At 48.0% G+C, this 23,872-nt stretch overlaps 1 protein-coding gene across 6 annotated transcripts in view; it reads right to left on the reverse strand.

Moving 5' to 3' along the window:
* Positions 1-23,872, reverse strand: part of LOC119173868 (solute carrier organic anion transporter family member 74D) — a 159,389-nt gene that overhangs the window by 16,249 nt on the left and 119,268 nt on the right. For 5 of the 6 annotated variants that reach the window (XM_037424651.2, XM_075895459.1, XM_075895462.1 and 2 more), the window contains 2 exons: positions 1,551-1,855; positions 511-968 (listed from right to left, as the gene is read on the reverse strand). In XM_037424651.2, the coding sequence (XP_037280548.2) occupies positions 511-968; positions 1,551-1,789 (697 nt within the window). In that variant the 5' untranslated portion in view covers positions 1,790-1,855. Of the gene's footprint in view, positions 1-510; positions 969-1,550; positions 1,856-6,711; positions 6,845-23,872 lie in introns of those variants that run through there. The other variant, XM_075895463.1, reaches the window with a different exon arrangement.

Raw genomic sequence — 23,872 nt, forward strand, 5'->3', positions numbered from 1 at the left:
CATTTTTTTGTCACCAAGCATCTACAAGCTAGCCCCATTGCAAGGGACATCATACCGATGAGTTAATATAGATCCATCGCATTTGTGAATTCTGCGTCCTACACCTAGCCTAGATCGAAGAAATCATTGTCGGGGTTGCTGGATGACAATTCTCTCGTCACTCACTTGCACACGAGCAGGTGACAGATCTGCTGCTAGAACGCCGCGAATCGCTCTATCCCCACGACGTCATGCTGCAATGACAGACGTCACTGATAAGCCACCCCCTCAATGTTCAGACCGTGTTTTATATATGATGCAGTGCCAGGCACTACAATACTTTTTCAGAGTTTTCCGACACCAATGCTTTCATGTAGAGCAACAGCCAGAAAATATTTAAAATTCGTGTTAGTACTCCTTTACAATAAGCAATGTTGCACGAAGTCTTGTTTGTTATCAGTGACAATGATTATGACGAAGACAACAATGCTATGATGCGCACTGTAACGATGATGGTGCCACAGTACTCACCTCCATCGATGATGAACGGTGAGCTCATGTTGCCTGGCAGTGGAGAGGCAGGTGCGGCATGGTCGAGCGCCTGACACAGCTTGGCCCGCTGTGATTCGATGGTGGCATTCTGGGAGCTTCGGACCCTGGCTTGCGATGTCACCAGGAGCGAGTCGTCGATGAAGATGAAGTGCGGCGTGGCACACAGGATGGAGGCAACGGCAAACACCAGCATGCCGCAGGCAATCCACTTGGGCCGGTGCCCCTGGCCCCCGTAGTACGTAAGGAGTAGCGCGCCGCCGATCTGGCCGATCTCGGTGGCCGACATGATGATGCCCGTGGTCTTGCTCGGGATCTGATACAGCTTCTCGATGGTTGTCAGCACGCTTACGAAGTACGTGTAGTACATGCCCTGCAGCACGCTTGTCAGGCAGAACACAGCCAGGAAGGCCTTTTTGTTCGCAAACCGCTGCAGCCATCTGAAAGGAATAGTGAGTGGTCTCTATAGCTCTCACTGTGCATATGAAGCAAATGGTGCTGTTGTGGGTTCTCTTGACTGCGGCCATCGAAGCATTAGGCAGCTCCGCTGCTGAACTTTGCAGGAAGCGTAGTGTTTGTGGGGTCTGTCTGTAGACAGCCGCCCTCATGGAACACCACACACAGTACACACCATAATGTAATGAACACCGAGACTAAATAATGAAAATAAGTGTTTTTTAGCAAGTCCCCCTTTCCGAAAAATTTCCTGGCTACGGGCCTTATTGGTACCAAGCCAAACAAAACGGTGGCACAGGACGCCGTTCCTTGTTTCTCTTTATTTTTCTGTGCTAGGGGATTGAAGAAGAAGATTAAGAAGAAGAGGACGAAGAGAGTGCACCAGCTGAGTTACTGCACTGCACGTGTTAGGCCCAACTCTGCAGGGTGCTAAGCGACAAGAGATTCCCCAGCAGAGGCCATTGACGATGTTTTTTTTTGTTGTTGTTGTTAATACATCGTAGCAAACCTCTAGTTTGAACAGCCGTACTGTTAAAAAAAAAGAACAGATACAAACATGTGCCGACCTCGGTTTGAAGAACCAGAGGCCGCATATGGAATCCGGGTCCTCTTCAGGATGTACAGGCTGCAGGACTTTGCAATTGAGTGCGTCAAGGCCACCATTGAGACCTTTGTGGTGGTTGCTGCCGTTGGACTGCGGCAGAAGGAGACCGTTGCCGTTCTTGAGCTTGCTGGAGTCGTCGACGCCGCCGCCGCCACCGCACCCATTCGTGGTGCGCTGCCGCGCTTGGTCGTCGCCCGCCATTGCCGCCTCAGATGAGGCCGTCGGTATCTGGGCAGTACCGTTTGGGCCCGGTTACGTCATCGTCACCTGTGGACAAGAAAAATCGCCGAATCACTCCCCGAACAAAAAGAAAAAGTAATTGTTTTACATCTCCGACTAAGCCGTGGTAGATTGATCTGTGGGGTTTAACGTCCCAAAACCACCATATGATTATGATTGATTGATTTGTGGGGTTTTAACGTCCCAAAACCACCATATGATTATGAGAGACGCCGTAGTAAAGGGCTCCGGAAATTTAGACCACCTGGGGTTCTTTAACGTGCGCCCAAATCTGAGCACACGGGCCTACAACATTTCCGCCTCCATCGGAAATGCAGCCGCCGCAGCCGGGAATCGAACCCGCGACCTGCGGGTCAGCAGCCGAGTGAGTACCTTAGCCACTAGACCACCGCGGCGGGGCCACATGATTATGGGAGACGCCGTAGTGGAGGGCTCCGGAAATTTCGACCACCTGGGGTTCTTTAACGTGCACCCAAATCTGAGCACACGGGCCTACAACATTTCCGCCTCCATCGGAAATGCAGCCGCCGCAGCCGGGATTTGAACCCGCGACCTGCGGGTCAGCAGCCGAGTACCTTAGCCACTAGACCACCGCGGCGGGGCGACTAAGCCGTGGTGAACAACCAAATTTTGCCTACTGTATGCAGTCAGGACTCCTTAAAATGAAGTAGCATGGGAGCCATAAATAGGGTCGTTATATCTGATATTCATTGTAATAGTTGAAATACCAATCGGGTCAAATTCATGGGCAATCTGGACTGCTAAAGAAAACAGGATAAAAAATTCATTATTCTCGTCCACAAACCCAATATATGAACGAGGTATTATCTGTCTTTGTGGGAACTAAGAAGACAGGAACAAGAGAAGGCGAAATAATGAGTTTTTTCGATAAAACAGGCCTGCGGTAAGATTAGTTGACCAAAGATGAGAAATCTCCCGGCTCGATCTGGTTGGTGGCTTTTCACAACAATTCACAACGATATAGAAAAATTAAAGCGTAGTTGTGAATGTTTTTTTAATATTTGTTTTGCTTTTTGTGCTACCTGTCCAGTTCAGAACCACGCACGCACCAAATGGTCCTTCGATCGTTCCTGCCGATATCACGGCTACTCTCGCATTTTCGGTTTCGTCACATAAAGAATTCATGTCTGAAATAAAGTGGACAACCAAACTTCGTATTAAATGCGACGCATTTCTTAGCGAACTTCGAACTTCGGCGACTTTCTATCTATCTATCTATCTATCAGTCAGTCAGTCAGTCAGTCAGTCAGTCAGTCAGTCAGTCAGTCAGTCAGTCAGTCAGTCAGTCAGTCAGTCAGTCAGTCAGTCAGTCAGTCAGTCAGTCAGTCAGTCAGTCAGTCAGTCAGTCAGTCAGTCAGTCAGTCAGTCAGTCAGTCAGTCAGTCAGTCAGTCAGTCAGTCAGTCAGTCAGTCAGTCAGTCAGTCAGTCAGTCAGTCAGTCAGTCAGTCAGTCAGTCAGTCAGTCAGTCAGTCAGTCAGTCAGTCAGTCAGTCAGTCAGTCAGTCAGTCAGTCAGTCAGTCAGTCAGTCAGTCAGTCAGTCAGTCAGTCAGTCAGTCAGTCAGTCAGTCAGTCAGTCAGTCAGTCAGTCAGTCAGTCAGTCAGTCAGTCAGTCAGTCAGTCAGTCAGTCAGTCAGTCAGTCAGTCAGTCAGTCAGTCAGTCAGTCAGTCAGTCAGTCAGTCAGTCAGTCAGTCAGTCAGTCAGTCAGTCAGTCAGTCAGTCAGTCAGTCAGTCAGTCAGTCAGTCAGTCAGTCAGTCAGTCAGTCAGTCAGTCAGTCAGTCAGTCAGTCAGTCAGTCAGTCAGTCAGTCAGTCAGTCAGTCAGTCAGTCAGTCAGTCAGTCAGTCAGTCAGTCAGTCAGTCAGTCAGTCAGTCAGTCAGTCAGTCAGTCAGTCAGTCAGTCAGTCAGTCAGTCAGTCAGTCAGTCAGTCAGTCAGTCAGTCAGTCAGTCAGTCAGTCAGTCAGTCAGTCAGTCAGTCAGTCAGTCAGTCAGTCAGTCAGTCAGTCAGTCAGTCAGTCAGTCAGTCAGTCAGTCAGTCAGTCAGTCAGTCAGTCAGTCAGTCAGTCAGTCAGTCAGTCAGTCAGTCAGTCAGTCAGTCAGTCAGTCAGTCAGTCAGTCAGTCAGTCAGTCAGTCAGTCAGTCAGTCAGTCAGTCAGTCAGTCAGTCAGTCAGTCAGTCAGTCAGTCAGTCAGTCAGTCTGTCTGTCTGTCTGTCTGTCTGTCTGTCTGTCTGTCTGTCTGTCTGTCTGTCTGTCTGTCTGTTCGTCTGTCTGTTCGTCCGTCCGCTTACGTTTGGGTGCTCTCGTGGTCACCCCCTTAACTTGGCGTGAGCCAAAATTAGCATGGGAGGATAAGATGGTTTGACGAATATGACGCGCTGGTCAAGACATAAATAATGTCACAATGCCGTCGCGCACATCGTCGAACACTTCCCGCTAGACAGTGACACATACCCACGGGCGGCGGGTATGTGCCACTGGTATACGAGCATGTGGCACAGGTGATTGACCTATAGGAACGAAGAAAAGCATCCTCGCGAGCGTCAGCGCTTCATATCAGCTTCTGGCTTTGCTAATACGCATGTTCTACTTGGCATTGTTGCGCAAGTACAAACCACTGGTTATACAAACATCTGCAACTCTTCAACATATGTCAGTGCGTGCAACATTTGTAAAATATTGAGCGTCATTGCATGAAGTGTCGCTCGATAAAAAAAAATTGCAACACGGTCACCTTCCCTCCGAATGCTTCGAGAAACGCCGATTCCCAGGTACGTGGGATCTGCCGAATTTTTTTTTTTTTTAGTTCAGCTAACTCTCCACATCAGTGTTTATTTAACAAGGTTCAACTGGATATGTTCATGGTAACACACCATACGACAGGCACATGTTCTTTTGTCGTTGTTTTTCATGCACTTCAGGGGCCTGACTTGTCGCCAGTCCGTGTATCTCACGTGGCGTGATCATGGTTAAAATGAATGAACAAGGTCTAAAGTAATATAACCACGAAGTAATCGCGATAACAAACTAAATATCTCTAAAGGCGTTTCGGCAACGTGTGGCTGACTAGGGGGCCGCGCAAGAGAGCGCGTGGACGTTGCGTCACCACTACAGCTGAGAAGATACAACCTGACCGAACTCGCTGCTGCACACAACGTCTATCTCAACTGCCGTAACAAGCAAGACGTAACAGACTCGGTGCCGTAACACCGAGTTTGTTATGTGTTAACACCGTGGTTTTGGGACGTTAAACCCCACATATCAATCAAATGTGTTAACACCGAGTTATGTTATGTGTTTAACACCGAGTTTGTTATGTGATCATAATCAAGCTTCTTATTCTACGGTTGCCGTTCCCAAGCAACTGCAGTTGAAACCGTAAACTTTTTTCACCGGCCGGAGATGAGTACGTACCCAAGCAATCACAGCGGGGGCCGCTATTCTGAAAATTGTCGGATTCCGCCACGTCTAACTTCGTCATTGGTCAACCCCGATCAGCACGAAAGGCTTCTGCGGCATTTTTCATTGCCTTAGCGTGTCACCATTAAGAAATTTTATTGCGTGACGGAGAGGTCCGATAACATCGTTAAAATTAACGGAAGAGAAAACGGCACCAGATTTGAATTAACGGAAGAGAAAACGGCACCAGATTTGAAAATGTCCGCAGAATGACATGCTCCGCAGCTTCGCCGTAAAACTTCGTATCTGTGAGCGCACTGACCCCTGACTGAATGACACGACGTAGGCGACGCTGTACGACTGGCAAGGTGGCACATGAGGTCAAGTACTTTGCATGCCAAGCTTCCTCGACGTGCTATATCGAGACGGACACGGAAAAGGCGTGGACGGCTTAGGGGGTGCGCACCGATGAAGAAACATGCCGACAACGGCACGGCGACTGCCACGGCACAAATATTTTTTTGTTTCTTTTTCCTCTGCTTTCCCGGAAACCATCGGGCACGCCTGCATCTGCGAGATCACGGCAAGGCTGCTTCTCGGAAATCGCGCATGCAGGCTTTCATATATATCTTCGGCCACGTCATGGTGTCAAATTTAATCACGCCTGCAATGAATTAATAATAACCCTAAAAAAAATCGTACACGCTGTTCAGTGAAATGTCAGCAAAAATTCTATCGCAAAGCAATGAATATCAAGCAAGCACGTCAAAATAATTTATAGAGACCGTTGTTAGGGAACAGTAATGATAAGCGCGAAAAAGAGGGATACCTGAAAAATGAAAAGAGAAACATGGGACATCTTTCGTGCCGTTTCTCTCCCCCCACCCTCTCTGTCTCTTTTATCCTTCGTTTTTTTAATTGTGTCTAGTCCGCCTCGGTGGTTCTGTGATTACGGTGGTTGGACACTGACCAATAAAAGGTGGCGGGTTCGACACCGGCCGAGGCCATCGCGTTTCGATGGACGCGATATGCTATATATATATATATATATATATATATATATATATATATATATATATATATATATATATATATATATATATATATATATATATATATGCTATATGCCTCTATAGAGGCCTGTGCAACGGCCTGCCTCACAATCGCGGTTCCGCCACACGAAACCCCCATATTAATAAATTACGTGGGCGAGCTTTTAATACAAGCGTCTTGTGGTTGCATTCTTCATGGTAAGTTGTCGCGCTGATTGTTACATCCACCGCTGATGCAAGACGCAGTCTCAGATGACCGAGATTCGAGCTGCCTTATTGTTAAGAATTGATATTAAAAAAAAAAAGCGTGGAAACACGACAGAACGCGACAACTGTGCGCAAAGTACCGTTAAATTTGCTTGCAGTGCTTTATTTTGAAATAACGCGAGAATAAAGCCATCGCAGAAACACTCACCGTTGCGAATAGAGTTAAGTTAAATGGCGACCGCTTCGTTGCTCTTCATCCGATCGTTCCGAAGACAGCAGCTGATCAACGCGCACGGAATGCAAGCGTCACTCAATCCGTATTCTACAGGGACACTTAGACAAAGCGAGACAGTTTAAATGTGCGCAGTGACTCCGTCGTGAAAAATCCTCTCGGCCAGACTATCATTACACGTACGTGTACAGCAGATTAAAAGAAAAAGAACGCGTGAAAAAAAAACAACATACGCAGCGTGTGCAGAGCGCGCGTCAGCGGATCATATGCATGCACGTCTGGCTGCGTTCTTTCGCATGTCGCTATCCTCATACGTCTTACACTTGCGTACGTCACATGCTACCGCGACGACAATGCGAAACGACTCAAGTGCTTCGGCAGCTTAAACTCGCATACGTATAAATGTTACCGAGGTGTAGACACTTTGCCGGTAGGTATTAATAGTCTACCGAAGCGAGGCGGGTTGTTGGGTTAGTTCGTTGATCTATTTCGGAGACGCGTTTAAACTGCACGAGAGAAGACGGCACGCTATGGAAACATAGAACACGAACTTCGTGTGTGGGCGTGTTCGATGTTTGTGGCGTGTTGTCTTCGCGCCGTTTAAAGATGTCTTCAAAATAAATGGAATTTTACGTGACGAACCTGCGATATTAGGACGAGGTACACCGTGGTGCAGGACTCCGGATAAATTTTAGCCACTTGTATAGTGCTTTATGAAGTGCACTCAAACATTCCGCTACCCCCTCCCCTTTTCGTTGTCGAAGTGAAGCTGCCGCAGTAGGGAAGTGAACCCTCGTCCTGGATATAAGCTGCGCGACACGTTACCTGCTAAGATCTGGCCCGTCACCAGAGGGGTGCGGTGCTATAGCTTCACCTCAAAGAAATTCGGATTGGGTGGGGTGGTTTTACCGAGAATAAATAACGAAAATAAGTGTTCTTAAAGGCATTAAACAGGTGCCCCCCCCCCCCTTCCACCTGAAAAAAACATCCTAGTTACGGGCCTGGCTAAGCTATGAAAGGGGAGGGGGTTGCGTTGTCGGCGAAATGCTTTTTGAATTTGGCACTATATATTATTTACGTAGCCCTGAGGCGCACACACCAGAGGGGGGGGGGGGGGCAGGGCGACTTTAGAAGGCGGCTTTAGTTGGTGAAATTTTCCTCTAGAAATGTATTGGTTGTGTTGTTCATTATTGGAAGGTTTAACCCTTTACTTTCTCTCTTTCAACGCTATAGCGTTAAAACGAGCTCGTTTCGCCTAAATTTCGGTGTCGGCGCCGTTGCTTGTAAGCGAAAAATCATCATCTTGCCCGTGACAGAAAAATCGCGAAATATGCAAGTAAGATGAAAATAGTAAAAAAAAATTGTTCGGCTCCGAGTGAGCATCGAACCCAGGCCTGGCAAGAAGGTGTTCTACCACAGAGCCACAAAAATCGCTGAAACTACTTTGGGGAAAAAAAAAAGAACACTATATGAATGTCACGTAGTGGAAGATGCGTGGAATCGCGCCAGGCGTCAGAAGGTGTGAACTGAGCAACGAGTGGGTGTTTTAAAGGCTCACCCACTACAAAGAACCGCTGAGACACATTCCATCATCATCATCGTCATCATCATCATCATCAGCAGCAGCAGCAGAAGTATCAACGAAGTGAACAAGCTGCAGCAGGTCCGCGCGTTGCTCTACGAACGCATAGCGAGTTCTTCGCCGATTCGCAAAAGGAATAAATATTGCGTATTGGGCGTTTAACCACTTAACTTTGCTTGCACTAAGCAGGTTAATGATAGTTTGAAACGACCTACGTTACGTGCACGGTCGTTAGTTAGCACACGGCACGGTTGAGGCGTGCACCGAGAATCGAAGCAGGCTATAGGAGTTCGGAAGGCGATATGCGAGAGAGTCCCGATTACGCTATCGCGATCAGATCCCGATTACGCTATCGCAATCTGCTCTTGAAGGTGAAGCTCAAGCGTCCTCAATTTTTTTTTTGTCCAGCTTTTCTAGGAAAGACATCGAGTGATAGCTTTATGCGACGTCTCTAGCAGTCGACTCACGGCGAGAGCGCACACACGCACACGCACACGCACACACACACACACCACACGCAGCCAAGAAGTCGACCCTGGAAACTTTCTCCACAAAAAAGAAGTAACGGTGGCAGCTGCAGATGTCACAAGTTTATTCTACGCATTCCCCCGCGTCGAGTGTCATATTTTATTCCGGCTCGAGTCAAGATTGCGATCTGAAGGCGCACGGGATTAGAAAAAAAGGTAAGGGTCGCCATTTTTTTTTGTATAGATCAGCGATGCGTGCACGCAACGGTACGAGATTCGGAAGATATACGTATGTACAGAGCTTTCTTTTCGTTCGCAGTTACGCAATCACTAAGTGGTGCAGAAGTGCGGCGGGAGTTATGTATCAAACGAAAAGGTGCAACCATCGCCCGTTGCAGGAGTAAGTCAAAGAGCTACTACTGCGACCCTTGCCGTTCTAATATATAGAGTTACGAAGCAGCAAGGGAAGAATTAAGAGTGAAAAAAAAAACACAAAGCAGGCGGGCTGCGTACGCCTCAATTATACCGGTTAACACACTTGCGGGCATTTTTCCGCATCTATATAACTAGCCACCTACACTTAAGGAACTAAGAAAAAACTTAGGAACTTGAGAAAAGGGCGCCTTCGTGATTTTGCTGTGCATATAACAACCTTACACTTTAGGAAAAAGGCGTTTTCTTCATTTAGCTGTGCCTATAACTAACACCCTTACACCTTTGAAGAAGAAAAAAAAGCGTTTTATTGAAACATAATGAATGAATGAAGACCCATCATGGGGGTTTGACTATCATCTACAAACACCCTTATCACTTAATAAAAGCCGTGAGAAGTGAGGTTTGCCAGTCGGGAAACACCCAGATACAGACGACATCACCATAAAAGGTGAACACACGCACGCAACCACAGACACAACCCGATTTGGTCGAAACAGCCGCACCGCTTTACACCGACCATCTTGTGAATCCATGGTATCTTGAGCGACCGTTTTGTGCAGGAGGGGATATTCCCGTTTTATATCATCGAACATTGCATATTCACAAAATAGGCTTAAAATTATCTGGTGTTTGTAGATAGCCCTAAAAGATACGAATCTTTTATCCTACTTTCGCTTAATATCCAACGAACTTTCAATCAACGAGCCCCAACAGCACACCGCCGGACGGGCCACGGGCGTTTCGACAACTCGTAACACCATCGTGTTCTGGTGTCTTCGGCAAAACGTTACCCAAACCCAGAAACCATGTGGCGAAACGAAAACAAGTAACCTTACGCCCTCACTTTTGCTAACGCTGCCGATTAGGCAAAGGGGTACTTTTCTAGCTTGAAACCAGCTTAAGCGCGCAAAGTGGTTCACGGTGTATAGCGCGTCAGCGCAGCCGTGGACGGCGAAAAGTTAGGCGGGGTGATAAAATTAAACAAAAACACAGGCAAAAAAGTCTTTATCCCGTTCCACGCCGTGAATAGCGGCAGAAAACGAAGCCGTAGGCGTGCGAGTGCGTGTGAATGGCTATCGAGATCACGTGGCGTCGTAAATACGCCGATAGGTTTGAAATACGCGCGCCCGCATATGTCGAGCGCCACCGTCATTGATGTTTCGAGTAGCCATCAGTTCGACTAATTTATTTCTTCATTCGCTACCGCTCTGGTCGAGTGACTTGTGTGCTTCTACTACTACTATTACTAGTAGTACTGCTGCTTGATTGATATGGGGGTTTAACGTCCCAAAACCACCATATGATTATGAGAGACGCCGTAGTGGAGGGCTCCGGAAATTTAGACCACCTGGGGTTCTGTAACGTGCACCCAAATCTGAGCACACGGGCCTACAACATTTCGGCCTCCATCGGAAATGCAGCCCTCGCAGCCGGGATTCGAACCCGCGACCTGCGGGTCATCAGCCGTGTACCTTAGTCACTAGACCACCGCGGCGGGGCAGTAGTACTGCTGCTGTTGCTGTGGCTTTTGCACACCATATACGTCGTAGTCTAACAGTATAGTTGAAGTACAGCTATAGCATATACTGCAACTACTATTATGTTTCAACGACTACGACGACGATGACGACGACGACGAAACAGAGGATAGACTAAGACAGCTGTTTGTAGAGCGAGATCACAGCGCGCAAGACGAGGCCAGTTAAACAGCACTGGGAGATGCTTTCATTGATTTATATGTGGGGTTTAACGTCCCAAAACTACCATGTGATTATGAGAGACGCCGTAGTGGAGGGTTCCGGAAATTTCGACCACCTGGAGTTCTTTAACGTGCGCCAAAACCTGAGCACACGGGACTACAGCATTCTCGCCTCCATCAAAAATGCAGCCGCCGCAGCCGGGATTCGATCCCGTGACCTGCGGTTCAGCAGCCGACTACCTTCCACTAGACCACCGCGGCGGGTGGGAGATGCTTTCGATCTGCAATGGACATTAGGAGAGGCTGAGTGCTGCTGCTCACGAGGACGATCATATGAGTTATGGTGATATGCAAGGGTGAGCGAGTGCAAGATTCTCTCGCGGGAGTGCGAACCCCGCGGACGATATACGTGTCTTCCCCCCCCCCCCCCCCCCGGAGACACTGGGGGTCTATAGCTCTTCAAGCCCTTTCAGGAAGCCGTCTACACACGTGCAGACACGCTGAAAACTCTGTCGCGGTTCGCATATATACCCGCACTCCAAACGCCTGTACAATCGAAACATATTTTTTTCCCGTCAATTCGTCTTTAGTACGTTCAGTAGAACACACCCGTAGATTGCACGGCTCCATCGCCAAGCACTTGTGTTTTCATCGTAACGCCGAACTTTGCTAACGTAAACACTCGCACTCAATAACGCCAAGGGCGAACAGTCAAAACACGAAGCATTAGCTGCCTGACACCCACCATCACCCCTCGTTTGGTCGAATGAACTTTACTTGACCATATCGCATATACAAGGTTTACCGGCGAGATAACGCGAAATGAGGACCAAAACCTACATAGGCCTTACTTCATTTAACTTCGGTACCCGTGTAAAAATTTCCTGATACACCACCTCTGCTGGTATGACAGTTTTAGTAGTTCGCTCAAGAAAAAGAGCATTTGAGCACCAGCTAACTGAAGCACCCCTAATGCGTTTACAACATTTCTGTCTGCGTGCCAACCTGCCTGTGTCTGTCTGTCTGAACAACACTGAACATACGCGCACTTCCAACCGTCCGTATGAAGTGCATCCACCGTCCTGTCCAAGAACAAAGAACTTTCGCTCGAGTCCCCAACCGATGCGTGCCTCGCTGCCGGCTTTTAGAGTGACACCTGCCGTCGTATATCTTGCTCGGTGACGCGAGCGAGCGGCGAGTTAGATTATAACGCGATCCGGCGAACAATGACCGCTGTAATCAAGCCGTATAAAAATAAGAAGCGAGAGACCGAGACGCCGTTCGCGGTCGCTGGGATGGAGCAGCCTTTCTTAGACAATGTGTATACAGTACTGCCACTACTACACCACGTATACACTCTTCAAGGGAGAGAGAGAGAGAGAGAGAGCGAATCACGAGCATGCTACACGGCCGTGCCAAGCGAGCAGCGGGGGCACAAGTCTAGCAACAAAGTTGCAAGCTCCAACTCGTCGCGTGGTTCATCCCAGGTGGCGTATGCTAAACCTGAGCAGCCAAGCGTGCGAAAAGAACACATATGGAGAGGAAGGACTACGTGAGATCTTCGCAAGGCTTACCGTATACCGAGGGAGTGCAGCGAAGAAAGCCTTCTGTAGACGAAAAACAAACTTGGAGCCGGGGAAAAAAAACACATAACATGAAACTGCGTTTCCGCTTTCCAGCGGGCTCGAGAGAAGCGCCTTCGGCGTCTCGCTGTTGACGACGTTGCGAGCTCACGCAGCAGAGAGAGGGAGAGACGTGAAAGTCTTACCCGAACAGCATCGGCTGCGCACACTCTTGTTTTGCAGTGTTGAAAGCCTTTCTCGGGCTAGCCCGCTCATGCCTATATAGGAGTGAGTGAATGAATTAAACATTTACACGCATATAAGAAAGCTAACCATCACGCGATAACATGTTTAACTTAAACGTTACATCCTGTATTGGTGCGAAGGACATGAAGCCGAATTTGTTGCGACAACATTGCGGCGTTTTGTTCTTGTTTATTTTTTTTGTGAGTGTGTTCGTCGTATTTTACGAATAACGTCCGGTTATCCTCTTGTCAACAGCGGAATGAGTTGCGCCGGCACATCCCCCGTGTGACGGTGAATTTTATCTCTTTCTTCGGCTTATACGAAAATCGTAAAACACCTCTTGCTCTTGCGAAACCGCTTGCAGCATTCATGCAAATATGCCACGCCGTTTCAACAACAGAATCAATAATAAACGGCAGAGACGCGATGAAATTTAGTCTATAAAATCTACGACAATATTAGCGCTATAAGCACGCGTATGCTCAATGCGGCAGTCTTAAGTGCGCGCGCGCGCGCGCGCGCGCGTGTGTGTGTGTGTGTGTGTGTGGGTGTGTGCGTGCGTGCGTGCGTGCGTGTGTGTGTGTGTGTGTGTGTGTGTGTGTGTGTGTGTGTGTGTGTGTGTGTGTGCGTGCGTGTGTGCGTGCGTGCGTGTGTGTGTGTGTGCGTGCGTGCGTGCGTGTGTGCGTGCGTGCGTGCGTGTGTGTGTGTGTGCGTGCGTGTGTGTGTGTGTGTGTGTGTGTGGGTGTGGGTGTGGGTGTGTGTGCGTGCGTGCGTGCGTGCGTGCGTGCGTGTGTGTGTGTGTGTGTGTGTGTGTGTGTGTGTGTGTGTGTGTGTGTGTGTGTGTGTGTGTGTGTGTGTGCAGCGGGAAGGACGGAAGAGATAAACGAGCAGGCGGTTAGTAGCCAGTTTTCAGACCGGCTGACTACCCTGTGGTATGAAAAAGAGGGTGAGGGCCATAAAATACAAACTGAAAGATTTTGCAAGGAAAACAAAGAACCAAAAGAAAAATGGAAATTAAACGAGAAAATACCGAAAGTTGCTACGCGCTTCTAACAACGCTGGTGGCGCCATCCTGCGGCGATGCCCGCAGCAAATTAATCATAACGCGGCGGTGGAAATTTTCCTTCCTTGAGAAACCCATCTCCACGACGAGGTTATAAAAGAGCGCAAGTGGCCCGCGAGGACATTGTCCGCCGACGGAAGGAAGGTACACAACCTCGCTATTTCCTTGACTGCGACGGGGAGCACAAGACCTGTCTCGCAACACGTACATATACGATAAACAACTCACCCCAACTCCCACTTTCTGTTGGGGCCGCCATTCAGGCTTATATATGAAACCCTACATCGCCCGAGGGCGCTTAGGGTAGTCAATCATGTTTTTAATAAGCATTTCTGGTTTAGTTCACAGTTGTAGGCTATAGTCCATTAGGTCAGTCGCATTCACTTATAATATATGTCCTGTTTTTCGAATTACAAACACATGCTCTTGCTAACAGCCCCAATCATATAAGAACGGTCACTTCAAAGTGTGCGAGCTCAACATGGCTAGGTTTGTTAGGTTATATAAACGTTTTCACAAAAATTGGCCATTCGTTACGAAAGCCGCCTTCACTGATAAACGGCTACAACATCTGCTCTCGCTAACAGCCGCAGTCGTTTACCCTGCAAGCCAAGTTGGACATGGCCAGGTTAGGTTAGGCAAACGCGATTCGACGGCGTGACCGCGACTGGTGACTTCGCCGGAGCTTTTTGCGTGGTAGTGACCCATTGTATAGGCTATAGCACCCCAGCTCAATTTTTTTTTTCATTTTCGCGCAACTATTTTGTTCTTCGCTTTTTTACCATCTTTTTTATCCATTCTACCTTCCCCTGGCGCAGGGTAGCAAACCGGATGCTCTAATTTCCGGTTAAGCTCCCTGCATTTCCCTCATTTTCTCTCTCTCTCTTTCTATATATATATATATATATATATATATATATATATATATATATATATATATATATATATATATATATATATATATATATATATATATACACGTTTAATGGCAGAGGGCACTCACTCCCTCTTAGAGACGCCTCAACTTGAAAACACTGGAATTAAGGAGCTCTTACTCGGCAAAATTTCTTTTGAACAACGACTATAAATAAGGGCACTTCCAATTAGGTCAGCATGCCATGCACGCGTGATCGGCAACCACGTGAAAGACCGAAAACTCATCTATTACTGCACACACGTTAGCTTACGCGTCCTACGTCGTTCATCGTTCGTTATGCGGCACCACGAGGGACAGAAACTTCGTCGTTGGTTCGAGAAAAAAATATAACAAAAAAAAAAAAACAAGATTGCGAGACACACTGAAAGGCGACAGCGTACACGGTGGTAAAAAGACGCTTTCCCGCGCGAAGACGGAACAATGCTGTGCGGGAGGCCGCGTGGAATCTCAACGCAAAACAAGCGCCGATACGTGCGAGTGGTAAGTAGTACTCGGCGTACCCGAGAGAAGCACGAAGTTCATGAAGAAAGTAAAGAACTATCAGCAGGAAACAACTACCTTCTTTTGCACTCAGTAAACGCAGGAAAATTTCAAAAGGCAGGCACAAAAAAACCCTGCCGGGAGTTCCAAGTAGCACAGAGGAAACAGAGATAGGTCGCAGCGACGCGCCTGTACAGCCAGAAACAAAGAGCGGGTCCGGGGGTAGCAGGACGAAAGAAAGGAAGTGCGATAAAAAGAAAATAACGAAAGAGCCTCGCGGCTCGCTATCTTTCGCGCAATTAGCGCTATCGCTCGCCAGCTGCGCTCTGCCGTCGTCAGAACTGCAGAGGTTCCCCATCCTTATACGTAGGCGCAGGATATACACCAAGCACAAGATTGCGCGGACTCTGCAAGTCGAGCGGGTATACAATGACAAGACTGTAGCAAAAAAAAAACTGCGTGACCGGTCCTTTCTTTCTTTCTTTCTTTCTTTCTTTCTTTCTTTCTTTCTTTCTTTCTTTCTTTCTTTTTCTCTCTTTCTTTCTTTCTTTCTTTCTTTCTTCGTAGTGTCTAAGCCCGAAGACGAGCGCATTTCGTACAAAGGTCTCTTGAACAAAAGGACGGCGAACTGTATGTCTCGGCAGAAGCTATACGGCGCAGTTCAGAAGCTCGGTATAGCGAATTTCGCTTCGCGTGACTAACATACAGGCGCCGCGCAAACTGCGTAGCGCACACCCAGAGACACCTGCCTTATTCGACAAAACGAAAACTTGTTTCTCTTTTCCGTAATGTGTAGCTGCCGGTTTCTGAAAAAAAAAAAACATCGATAAATACAGTGCTTGCGTGTGTTTCGCGCGCACGTGTTGCAAAAGCAGGACAGCAACATTGGAGCGACGACCGGCGAGGGGACTTCACACGGACTACAGTCTCCTTCCTACAAGTGATGCAAGGCGCATGCACAATCGCTCGGAAGTTCAGCCGATGACGTCTCCGGCGCAACACCGTTAACTTGTGCGCCAAACTGAACGTTCCTCCCCAAATAGAAGAGACAAAGACGAGCCTGTGTGTGTGTTTTTTTTTTAGAAGCAACACTCCCTGTGTCGAAATTTTTTTTCTTTTTAACGTCTGCAGTGATGGCGCGTCATTCGCGAAGGAGAACGAAATTTCTCTTCGTTAACGAGCTACTCATCCAAAGGACCGTTGCCCATGCCTGCCCTCGTCGCTCTCGGCCCAAGCGAGGGCGCACGGCGCCACCATTTTTTTTTTTCTCGCAAAGCAGGAGAGACGCTCGGGACAAAAACAGAAACGAGAAGGGAGATCGCATTCGAAGAAAAACAACGGAGGCAACCGTAGCGCACGCAAGACGACAAACACTTCTCGGAACTGTCAGGGTCATCTCATCGGAGTGGTGTTCCGTTAACGACGTCGCGCTCGGGGGACGGCCCACCTAGCACGTTCGATGCGCATGCGCCATTAGGGCATCATTGCACGAGCGTGTTGCAATAGCTATGTATAGACCCAGCAATCATTGTACAGCTTGTCCTACAATTCCGTGCAGTGGAGGAAGAGCAAAACAGTCACGCGCACGAGTTTTGTGGCTATTCGGATAATAACAGTCGGGGTTTCCATTCCCAAAACCAGGGTATGATTGTGAAAGACGCCGCAGGGCTCCGAAAATTTCGGCTGCCTGTGGCTCTTCAAAGCGCGCCCAAAGAAAAGCACACGTGCTTCTACCATTTCGCCTCTATCGAAATGTGGACCGGCAACCATGGTTTCGTCACAGTGACCTACGGTCCCGGCGTTAACCAGTAACCATTGACCAGTAACCACCATATTAACGTGACAAGTGCGTGGCTGTTTAGGGAGCCAAATGCGGTCGTAGTTTGAAGCTAGATCATCATCAGCATTAGCAGCCTGACTACGCCTACTGCAGGACAAGGCAAGGACTCTCCCATGTTCTGCCAGTCAAGTCGGTCCTGTGCTTGCTGCTGCCAGTTTATATCAGCAAACTTACTAATCTCATCTGCACACCTAACTTTGTCTCCCCCTCAACCGCTTGTCTCTTTTTTTTTTTTTTGGAATCCAGTCTGCGATCCTTAATGACCAGCGGCTATCTTGCCTTCGCGCTACGTGCCCTGCCCACGACCACTAAGATCTTCTTGATTTCGAATATGAAGCTAGATAGCATCTAATTCTGTGCGGCCTTGCGTGAGCAGCGATATAGAGCGATACCGTGGGTAAGGGTCAAAACGCTAAATTCGCGCCTACATCTTTTGAACTAACTATTACCCGAACCTAGTACCTGCATGTACGGTGCGTGTTAATTATGAATCATCTGCACTCATGCTTCGTTTCCGTTTTCTCTCACCTCTTCGATGCCCCCTCTCCACGTGTGTAGTGTAGCAATGTAGGCAAAGCTTAGTTAACCTTTCTGCCTCTCGCGTTTTCTCTTCAATTTTCAACTCTATATAGTCAGTCCTATCCAAAAACATCAGGTCAAACGAACTATCCAGTATGGCACGGTTACCTATACTGTAGCAACTGCACCAGGTTGCTTTTCTTCCTGCAACAATGCCGTATCCAGTGACATGCGTATCTACAAAGGACCACGCGAATTTCTATAAAATGTTACGAGGAAGTAACTATACACACATGGGATATATTTGCTAGCAAAGGCGTACAACACGATGATAGTTAAAGCGCGAGAACAGAATGAACACACAGAGACAAGGAGGACACGTCTCGGCTTTGTGTGTTCGTTCTGTTCTCGCGCTATAACTATCATCATGTCATATACCAACTAGCCCAAGCTGCTACACTTCTAACGTAGAACACGGCTGCAGTCCAAGCGCGTTTTGTTTGATTTTTATTCTACCCTATCACACGTACGTACTTACTCCGGGGGATTGACCGAGAATGCGCAGTTGAAAATTCGAAAAGTTATTCGAAGAATGTTAGCTTACTTTAAAAATCGAAATAAAGCAATAACACGAAATACATTGAATTAAGAAAACAAGTAGTATGCTATTGAACTCGTATTCAAGACTGCCGTACCAACCTAATTGGAACAATTTTGAGATCAGTTAGATTTACCGCATTTTAATAACGAGTATTTCTGAAGATTAATATGGCAGCAATGCTGCAGTTTGCGTGACATTACGCACGGCGTCGAGTCGTGTTTAATGATTAAACACCTGCGACAAGACAAAAAGTAATGTGCAATATTTTATAATTCTCCGTGAGAGTGGGGCGACAAGCCCTGTGTAAGTTTATTGGTGGTGGTGCGTAGGGGGAGTGGACACGACATTGCAATCACATGCGTTCCGCTCAGCACTTCGTCGTCGTCGTCATTGTACGGCATCTTTTCAGCCCGTGACAAAGTAAACCAGAACGCGTTAGCTTACTACAATGACACGTAGGAGATCCGTTGCAAACCGAAACCTAGTGTGGGTCAACTCACCCCTTCTGCTAAGGATGCCACATGATGATGATGATGATGAAGATTATGATGATTTGTGGCTTTGCCCTTTGTGACGGGTGAACACATATGTTGTGTTCCAGCCTAGGTATAGCCTAGGCATTTGCGTAAAGGTGTAGCCTAGGTGTTGTGTTCGAGCCTAGGTTCCAGCCTAAGTATGACGGCCGTCGACGCGATCTAAAAAGGCGTGGACGTGCGCTCACTACACACTCTCCCTTTTCTAACGATGGCGTGGCACTTTTTAGCTCTCGCATTTTCTCGCGATGCGAGATCCATGGAAACTAGACGCGATACTGTGACCGCGCAACGGCTTTGAAAGACAAGGAAAAAAAAAAAAAAAAGCAACCGGGCGGCTAAGAACTGCCTATGAATGCACTCTATTTCTGAAAAAAAAAAAAAGCGTGATTACTTTTTTTTTTCTCGTCTTCGGAAAGTATGCAGATAATGGGTAAAACGAATGTACTAATAAATGCTGTTAGAAACACGTGCGGCACGCGCGTTGTCACATGCAACAACAAAACAGCTGAACGCTGGGGCAGTGTTGACGACGCGCAATCGTACAGAGCGTGCCGTGAACACCGTCATTTGTTGCATTGCACAATACATACATACGGTCTAATGCAACAAAGCCTATATATATGATCGCGGAACGACACCATTTGCCCGTGAATACATTTGCATGTACAGAAAGATTGACTCAAACCGATTGAGCGAAGAATAGAAGCCTTGTAATTGCTCAAGCCCCCCCCCCCCGCCCCTTTTCTTTTTTGTTTTATTTTTTTTTTAGATGAGGGGGGCCAACTTTTATTGAGATCGTTGTGGCCAACGCGTGGATGCCTCAGGAATGCAGGCGGCATACGGTTTCCTTCCTCGCTTCATGATATTGCGGAGCGTGCTTAATAACAATAGACATAGGAACGCGAGCTCCTGGGTGGAATTATCGATACGACACGCGCCGGAACGGCAATTCTGCGAAAACGCGTTTCCAAGAGTTCCAGTTATATATAGCTAACATCGAATGCGAATACAAAAAAAAACAAACAAGGAGAACGAAGAGAAACAAAAAGAAAAAAAGGTCGCTCTCACGCAACTCCAGCCTTACATGTCATGGCATGAGCACGTGACGACATCGGTTTTGCGGAATTCTGGGAAACGAAAAAAAAAAGCTCATTTACGTGCGCGGACGATTCGGCGAACTCGTTTCGTAATCGTGACGAGAAGAACAAAAAAAGCACCACCCGGCGGCAGTGACCGAGTCACGTTCGTGAACACGGTCTATACCTTTTAACGCTGCACGTAACAAAGCTACCTACATGAGCGTGCGCAAAGTAACCCTTACGCGGGCGGGGGGAGGGGGGGAGAGGGGGAGGAGGCGAAGGCGGCGGAGGGGAGCGCGCATCGAGGAACCCTATTTTTTATAGGCGAAGACTTCGTCAATGTATAGGGCAGACCTTGCGCCCTCCTGACACCCCCCCCCCCCTGACTCCCCCTTCCCATGCGCGCGCCTACGCACCTAGAAGCAAAAGATGACGTAAAGCATAGAGCATACAGCAGTGGCGCCTACTACGAGAGCCGTGGGCGTTCGCGGGGTTCTCGACAGGGTAGGGGCGCAGAGTCCCATCGAAGCGCCTTTGAAGTTTCCTCGAGTGTAGAGCTGTTTTCGTCCGGGCCGCGACTGCCTTAATCCTTTAGGACCGAGTTCATATACGCCTTGCTCACGAACTTTGTAACAGACACAGTAGGAGCTCTCTCGCATCTTGATTTGCAGACTAGAAACACTCGTTTAGGTAATAACGAGATTATGGGTTTAGCGCGTCCTATTACCAAGATATCATTTTTGATGGACGCCGTAGTGGGGGGCTCCAGAAATTTCGACAATTTTGGGTTCCGTAATATATCTGAATACACGGGCTCCAAGCTCTCCCACCTTCACTGAAAATGCGGCCGCAACGGCTGGGATTCGAACACGCGACCTCCGGGTCAGCAGTCGTGTACCATAACCACCATAACCACCATGGCCGGGTAGACTTTAGCTAAAAAACAATCTCGGCCCATATTACGCTGGTCTCATGAGGTAAAGTATTAAGTGCTGCCGTGTCGTCTGTTTCTGCGCGTGTTTGTGTATGTTCTGTAGGTGTCTCTCACCACGCGACTTGGCACTTCGTACTTGAAGGGACACTAAAGAGCAGAACGATTTTCCGCATATTAGTAAAGTACAATTTCACAATCCCGAAAACACCACTCTTGCCGCTACACAACGCTTCATAAGCGGGAAGGAAGGAAGGAAGGAAAATAGGAGGAAAAGAACGGCAGGGAGGCTAACGAGCCCATAGGCAGCCGGTTTGCTACCCTGCATTTGGGAGGGGGATGGGGGAGATTAAAGGTAGAGAGCAGAGAAGGAAGCGGGAAAACGCGCGAAATGAAAATGCGGGTGGCGACGCCACCTTGAGAGTTCCAAACGAAACACCATGACGTCAGAAATTTCAGAAGCGTCTACTGGGTCATACGTAGCTTCGAATCAATAAAGATTTATGTACAGGCAGGTCCGGTGTTAAAAGGAACCCCTTCACGAGCAGCATGTTTAGATTTCGCCATCTTACGGAAGCACAGTGGCTAAGATATGCATATTACTGGTGGTTGGAAGTTCTGACTCCTCTTGACAAAGTTCTGAGGTGCATGAAGATTGTTTCTTTATCTGATTGCTCCCAGAGGGCCAGGAATATTGATGGGGTGCGTTCGAGTGTTCCCTTTGACAGTGAACCATACAGAACATTGTCATCTATGGGTGTCACACACTTAGCTTACGAAGTTTCAGAAAAAGTTCGCCGAGCCAATGCGAAAAAAAAATATCGAATATACATTTGAAATTTCCTACGTTATACGCGCGCAGAATTTGGCGCAAAATTTCAAAATGAAACTTCAACCCTTAATTTTCTCCGCTAATGACGAACTTATACGACAATGAAATACATGGCATTAGAGTTCTCACAGCGCAGTTTGTCAATCTAAACCTAGTTGACGTTCTTCTTTAGGGCCCCTTTAATAACACTCATGTGGAATGCGTTTTTTTTTCTTCCAGTTCTACTCTCAGCCGTTTTGGTAGGAGGTTGGAGCCAACATATCTAAAAAAAAACGTTGGTCGGAGCTTCGCGACATCCGGGACAAGCGGTATCGCCAGATCAAAAGCCTCCGGAATAGAAAAGCGTGCGGAGCCATGCACTGCCACTACGTTTCGCGACTTTCCCGCTAAGGGGTTGAGCGCACGGACCCTGGCGCCATGATGAAAAATGGAGGACTGCGTGCCAGGCATGTAGGCAGGCACATCTCTCCAGCGCTCATTAACGACACGACTCCCTCTCTCACTTGTCACACCCTCTCAGGCATTCCAGACGAGCGTATGCCAGACTGTATGTATACAGGCGCCCGCAGGCGCGCACCGTCGCGCAAGAAGAATGACGTCATAAAGAGTGCGAGAGTCACCAGGACGTGACAGGCATCGCAGAATGTCAAGGACACTCCGGGTGATTTTTCAAGTGGCGCGACACATATTCGAATAGCGTCTTGCCTTTCCACTCGCGCGGCTCTGGCGTTGCGGGTCGCTGCATAAGTAGGGCGGCAGTCAGAGATTAGAAAGCTAGAGAACGCTATACCCAATAGCGAGTATGGCTTAGAGGAGCGAGGATGCAGGCATGGCCCTGGTGCCATAGCGACTCCGGCGAAGCACCTTAGTTCGAAGTATAAAAATAATGACATTTCCTCTTCTACGCGTTGCAACACAGACATTCCAGTTTTGAGACGTGTGAACATTTAATTTTGTTGACTGTCCAAGGTTTTTTTTGTTGTTGTTTTAACTCTACCGTGTTTGGTGAGAAAAACATTGCTTCCCTCTGCTTCGCTTATTCCGTATTTGTCCCATGATGCAACGAAAACGCCGCCTCGCCCTCCTAATTTTATTAGTAGGACTGAAGAAAAAAGGAAAAAAAAGAACAGTTTTATCATAGGTTAAGCACGCAGTAACACGATTGCACGCTAAAGTATACGCTGTTATTCGCATTAGAACTAGAAAACCAAAATTAAGGCTGCGGTATGAAAAACTAAGCTAGAAGTCGGAAGCATATATTTAAAATCTCCCTTACTGAGCAGCAACTGCTACTTGGACACGTCACGTCAAACATTGTTAGACGGCGAATGATGCGTTGATGAGGTACTATTATGCTCTACGGTAGCAGCTATAGAATCAGCTACGACACAGGCAAACGGGAATGTCTGTTAAGTTTAATACAACAACTGAAATCAACTCGGCCTATTCTGCCTGATAGAAGCTTGCAAATACGTAGGCGTTCTGATGAAACGAGAATGGAATACGCACGGAGGTAGTCGGGGATGGAGGCGAAATGATGGACGAAGTTCCGCATACTGTGCTATTTCAGTGCACGTTAAACAACACCACATGGTCGAAAATTTTCGAATCCCTCCACTACGGCGTCCCTCCTAACTATATCGCGGTTTTTAGGGCGTTAGCGAGGAAATGAGTTCGGGAGAGAGCAAGGCGTGCGCCAACTGACGAGTTCCCCCAAATCTGTCGAGCGATTAATTAACACAGAATTTCCGAAAACAGTTGTATATAACACGCGCTCTGCCCATCGGCGAAAAATAGAGACGCGCATGCCAATGTGGCGCCCTCATTTTTCGCATCTCAGACGACGTCATCGGCTATCGTCCGCTGGTGAGAGAGAGAGAGGCCCCGCAGTTGACCGCGGCACCCGCATCAAGATACGAGCAGCCGCAGTCGTCGTCCCCCTTTCCCTCTTTCCTCTCTCCGCCGTCGCAACGACAACGCGAAACCGGCCACGGCCTCGGAGGCGATAGTATATACGTAAGCGTTGCCCGCACACGTTATACAAGTGCGCGGCGGCGCAATTCGGGTCATCGCGGGCCGCAAATCCCCGACGCCGACGCGAAACTGCCGCGCATCGAGGGGGAGAGTGACGGCGATTGGGAGGCGGCCTAGATTCGCTCGACGCCGCGGTGGCGTACACAGTGGCGTTGTAAGCGCTATACAAGTATAAACACGTGTTTGCACAGGTATACAACACCTGGTCTAGCGGGACGTGTATTCAGCCTCCATCTCCGTTCTGTATTCGGTATACACAACCTTAAATAATAATAATAAAAAAACGCGTGAAAA

The sequence above is a fragment of the Rhipicephalus microplus genome, chromosome 5, assembly GCF_043290135.1.
Source record: "Rhipicephalus microplus isolate Deutch F79 chromosome 5, USDA_Rmic, whole genome shotgun sequence".
Classification (NCBI taxonomy): Eukaryota; Metazoa; Arthropoda; class Arachnida; order Ixodida; family Ixodidae; genus Rhipicephalus; species Rhipicephalus microplus.